The 4,785-nt window shown below is 38.5% G+C and overlaps 1 protein-coding gene and 2 non-coding genes across 3 annotated transcripts in view; all 3 read right to left on the bottom strand.

The window, feature by feature from the left end:
- The window catches only part of Nop58 (NOP58 ribonucleoprotein), a 25,919-nt gene that overhangs the window by 5,292 nt on the left and 15,842 nt on the right, over window positions 1-4,785 (bottom strand). The window contains exons 8-10 of the mRNA XM_031368984.1: window positions 2,426-2,599; window positions 1,886-2,012; window positions 726-1,018 (exon numbers count right to left, since the gene is read on the bottom strand). Of these exons, the coding sequence (XP_031224844.1) occupies window positions 726-1,018; window positions 1,886-2,012; window positions 2,426-2,599 (594 nt within the window). The remainder of the gene's footprint in view (window positions 1-725; window positions 1,019-1,885; window positions 2,013-2,425; window positions 2,600-4,785) is intronic.
- Window positions 1,763-1,846, bottom strand: LOC116089674. Its single transcript, XR_004118431.1, has one exon. It is a non-coding gene; the product is annotated as a small nucleolar RNA SNORD11 (small nucleolar RNA).
- On the bottom strand, window positions 2,292-2,371 carry LOC116089675. The gene has a single exon (XR_004118432.1). It is a non-coding gene; the product is annotated as a small nucleolar RNA SNORD11B (small nucleolar RNA).

Genomic DNA, 4,785 nt, shown 5'->3' with positions numbered 1-4,785 from the left:
AAAAAAGGCATAAAATTAGAGGTAGCAATGCTTTTCAGAAAACTTAAAAAAAAAAACAAACCCTCAATTGCTTACTCATAAGAAAATTATAGGAAAGCACATTATCATTTATTCTATACCCATTAGTGAACAGTCCCTTCCTATCTTACTCAGAACTGAATCTGATGACCTGAGTCTTACACACTGCTCTGTCCCTGCCCGTGTACACACACACTCAGGTCACTGCAGGGCTGTGACTGCAGCTGCTGCTCTAGCTGGTGCCGAGCACTCACTTGCTCAGATGGACAGGCAAAGGATAAGTGTCTGCTTTAACACACTTATGGTGACTAGTTCCTACTTCATTTTTGTTAGTGGCTGTGAACTCCACAAAATAGCCGTTTAAATCCATCTAATATCTACAGAAACACACAGAAATATGTAAAATAGACCTCCAAATCTGGATTTCAGAAAATGTTCAGTACATTGTGTATATAGTATCTAATTTTTATAAATGTCAGCGGACTGGTTTCTTGCCCTATCTTGTAATGTATAAAAATGCCTTTTACTTAAACTAAAACAAACTGAAATGTTATTATACAGCATAATTACAGTAAGACAAAATGAATGAAGAAAAAAATTCAAGCTCACAGGTTGGAAAGCAGGCTCAGATATTAATTAGTCTTACTGAGAATCTGGATGTAGTTCATTATAGACATGGCAGGTAACAAGCACTAAACCCCCAGTACCAAGGGATTTGATGCCCTCCGTCTTCTAGCCTTGCATGGAGTATACACATATACCCATGAACGTGCAGGCAAACACCCAAAAAACATTATCTTGAAAAGTTTGAAAACAGTGGAAAAAGTGTAACTCACCTTTCCTTTGTGTTTGGGACTCGTTTGGCCTACAAGAGAAGCATGATAAATAAGTCCATATTTAGGTGTGTCTCGTCTAGATTTGAGGGCCCTGAAAAGTGCTTTTTCTGCTCCAAGAATCTGAACTGTAGAAGCTGCATGCTTGGCCAAATTCAAAAGAGAACCTAAAATAAATAAATAAATAAAATAAATAAAAAATAAGAAGAAAGAAGTAGAGAAGAAAGAAAAAGGTTTACAAAATATATTTCCAGATATCCTCAGGATTCTATACTAGTGTATTGATTTCCCTGAAAACCCCAATGCTTCCTGTTATTTCCAGTGCAAGGAAAGCTATGAACTAGAGAACTGAAACTGTACATTCAGTAGCATGCTCACAAGAGTGATATGGACATTAATTAGCAATTTGGTCTATCCTCTAAGATTCTGAAAATCAAATAAGCCACGGCTGTAGATACATTAGGTCATTATTCAGTAGTATTGAGCTGGAATTATTTACTTCACCTCTACAGGTGAATGAAGAAATGTATCTAGATGTATACTAAGATATTCTGCTGGATTTGCTGCATGGAATACAGTAAGAAATAGATAAAATACTAATGGTACAAACTCAAATTCCTGCTAATCTATGCATTTCTACTGCTTTTAAGGCTACCTACAGGCTGAAGCTGGGTGAAGGTAAATGACAACAGCCTACACTATCATGTCCTTATAGCAAATGGAGTATTTGATACTACTGAAAGAATTCTTTCAGTTTTAAGAGATCTGCAAAGCATAGATAGCATTGTATCCAGTTAATATTGTAACTTTAAAAATTCATTCAAAACTTGGTTTAATGAATTCTTTTTGATCCTGAGCAGAATTAAACATGATAACGTGAACTAATTTTATCCTTTTGACCAAGGACCACAGTGTCTCAGAAGAGGTAGTGACTGAAGCTGCCCTCATTATTCAAAAAGAACTCAGGCAAAACATCAGAAATCATCATTGAACACGTGGTCTTTAGTCCCTACAAATCACATTAAAATTGTCACCTGCATGAGCAATAAGCCGTGCTCCAACTAACTCTCCAACCATGACGGTAACGTTAGGTGCAATGGCCATCATTCGATTTTGCAGATATTCATACAGTTGAGTTCTATATTCAGAAATTTCAATTACCTAAAATAAGAAAGTCACAGAGTACTTAATTCATGTTAAAAATCTTAGATTTCAATATTCACAAATGGAAACACACAGGCAACTCACTGACAGTTCTCAACAGTACAGGGCTGGGCTGAGATTATGGGAGTATGGGAGTTAGAGGCCAGCCTGGGAGCCTGATAAAATAAGATCAGGGCTATCTCATAAAAGCAAAAACTAAACAAAAAACTGTATCTGTAACATAAATGATTCACCTACCGTCTATCTCTCCATCTTTACCCCTAAATATGCACAAAAAGATGGCATCAGATGAGGTAGTGACTGAACACCTTCATATATTGTCAGGTGAACAAATAGAAAAATCATCATTGCCACCTGCAAATTATTAGACTTAGAAAGAGCTCAATGCAGCCTCTGTGGGTATAATGTACCTGAGTACACAGATGTAAAATGTTGCAAATATCCTCTTCAGAAACCTCTGTTCCCATAGATATCTCAGCGGCTGCCTTCACTTCTGCTTCTACTTCCTCAGACAGGAATTCAGAGAGAGAGGCAGATGCATAGTTCTTCCTGTCCCCTATGGAATTTTTGTAGATGAAGCAGAATCATTTCCCAGTATTATCTTTCCTTAAGTAAAGGCTTGACTTAGAAATAAACTTCTGGGCTGAAGAGATGACTCAACAGTTAAGAACACTGACTGCTCTTCCAAAGGTTCTGAGTTCAAATCCCAGCAACTACATAGTAGCTCACAATCATCTGTAATGAGATCTGATGCTCTCTTCTGGTGTGTCCGAAGACAGCCAAAGTGTACTTACATAAAATGAAATAAATAAATTAAAAAAAGAAAGAAAGAAAGAAACTTTCTCTTTCTTTTTTTTCCCTGAGAGAGGGTTTCTCTGTGTAGCTCTGGCTGTCCTGGAACTCACTCTGCAGACCAGGCTGGCCTTGAACTCAAAAATCCACCTGCCTCTGCTTCTCAAGTGTTGGGATTAAAGGCATGCACCACCACCGCCTGGCTCTTTTATTGTTTGTTTTCTTGCTTTTAAAGACTTATCTATTATATGTAAATACACAGTAGCTGTCTTCAAACACTCCAGAAGAGGGCATCAGATCTCATTATTGATAGTTGTGAGCCATCATGTGGTTGCTGGGATTTGAACTCAGGACTTTCCGAAGAGCAGTTGGTGCTCTTAACTGGTGAGCCATCACTCCAGCCCAGAAATAAACTTTCTTCAAAAAACATTTAGGTAAAAATAAGACAAAGCATCTTATAAATTAATTTCAGAAAAGGAGCCGACTGAGAATAGGATTAGAGATAATCTCATTTGAAGATGCAATCTTCTGAAACATTCTCTGAGACAGGGTTATTTGTGTAGCCCCGGTTGTCCAGAAGCTCGGTCTATAGACCAGGCTGGAGAACTCAGAGGCCCTCCTGCTTCTGTGAAAGTGCTGGGACTGCCAGCTGAAGCTCTCTCTTACAGTCTAAGAGACTGGGACTCTTGCTGGACCTACCAGCCAGAGTTAATAACACCTTGAGATCATCTTGAGATTAACACTACTGCTATCCTACTATGTACTCTGCCTCCTTAACCTGCCTTTAGGAAAACAATTCAATCAACCTCATTTCCCTTTGATTTCTCATGTAATCAACTTTTAGAATCTAAGCCAATGCATAGCTATAATTTTTTTTTCCAAGACAGGGTTTCTCTGTATAGCCCTGGCTGTCCTGGAACTCACCCCGTAGACCAGGCTGAAATCTGCCTGCCTCTGCCTCCCAAGTTCTGGAATTAAAGGCATGTGCCACCACTGCCCAGCAATCTTTTTTTTTTTAAAGCCAAATTTGAATCAAGCCTTATTAAACACTGGCCAGGTCCATACTCAGTATTCCCATATTATGGCCAAATAACTGTAATCTTCAAAATCTACCACAAAGTTGAAAGCAACAATTTTTATAGTGGGTGATTAACAATAATCTTTGTTATCCGGTCAACTGGATTCCTTAGGAGCTACTGCAAAGTTAGATATTTGAAAGAAGCCATGTTTAGCCAGGCGGTGGTGCCGCACCCCTTTAATCCCAGCACTTGGGAGGCAGAGGCAGGTGGATTTCTGAGTTCGAGGCCAGCCAGGGCTATACAGAGAAACCCTGCCTCGAAAAACAAAACAAAACAAAAAACAAAACAATCAACAACAACAACAACAACAACAAAAAGAAGCCATGTTTATTTAAACAAACAAAAACTGGTCAGGGAAGTAGCTGAGCACACCTTTAATACCAGCATTCTGGATGCAGAGGTGGGCAGATGTGCATTTGAGGCCAGCTCGGTCTACATACAGAGTGAGTTCTAGTACAGCCAAAGCTACACAAAGAAAAGCTGTTTCAAAAATCGAAACCAGGGAGCTGGAGAGATGCCTCAGCGGTTAAGAGCACTGACTGCTCTTCCGAAGGTCCTGAGTTCAAATCCCAGCAACCACATGGTGGCTCACAACCATCCATAATGAGATCTGACGCCCTCTGATGTGTCTGAAGATGGCTACAGTGTACTTATATATAATAAATAATTAATTTAAAAAACAAAAAACAAACAAAAAAATCAAAACCAAACCAAAACAACAAAGTAAACATTCAAATTGTTTTAAAAGAACAGATATTAAATAGCTACATTTGTAAATTAAAAAAACACTTTTAGTAATCTTCAGTATTCAATATAATTTCAACTGAGTTATATCAAATTAATTTTTCTAAACACAAAAGAAATCAACTCACCGCCGGGCGGTGGTGGCGCACGCCTTT

The sequence above is a fragment of the Mastomys coucha genome, unplaced genomic scaffold (assembly GCF_008632895.1).
Source record: "Mastomys coucha isolate ucsf_1 unplaced genomic scaffold, UCSF_Mcou_1 pScaffold14, whole genome shotgun sequence".
In the NCBI taxonomy this organism is placed as follows: Eukaryota; Metazoa; Chordata; class Mammalia; order Rodentia; family Muridae; genus Mastomys; species Mastomys coucha.
This window is presented reverse-complemented; position numbering and strand designations above follow the sequence as displayed.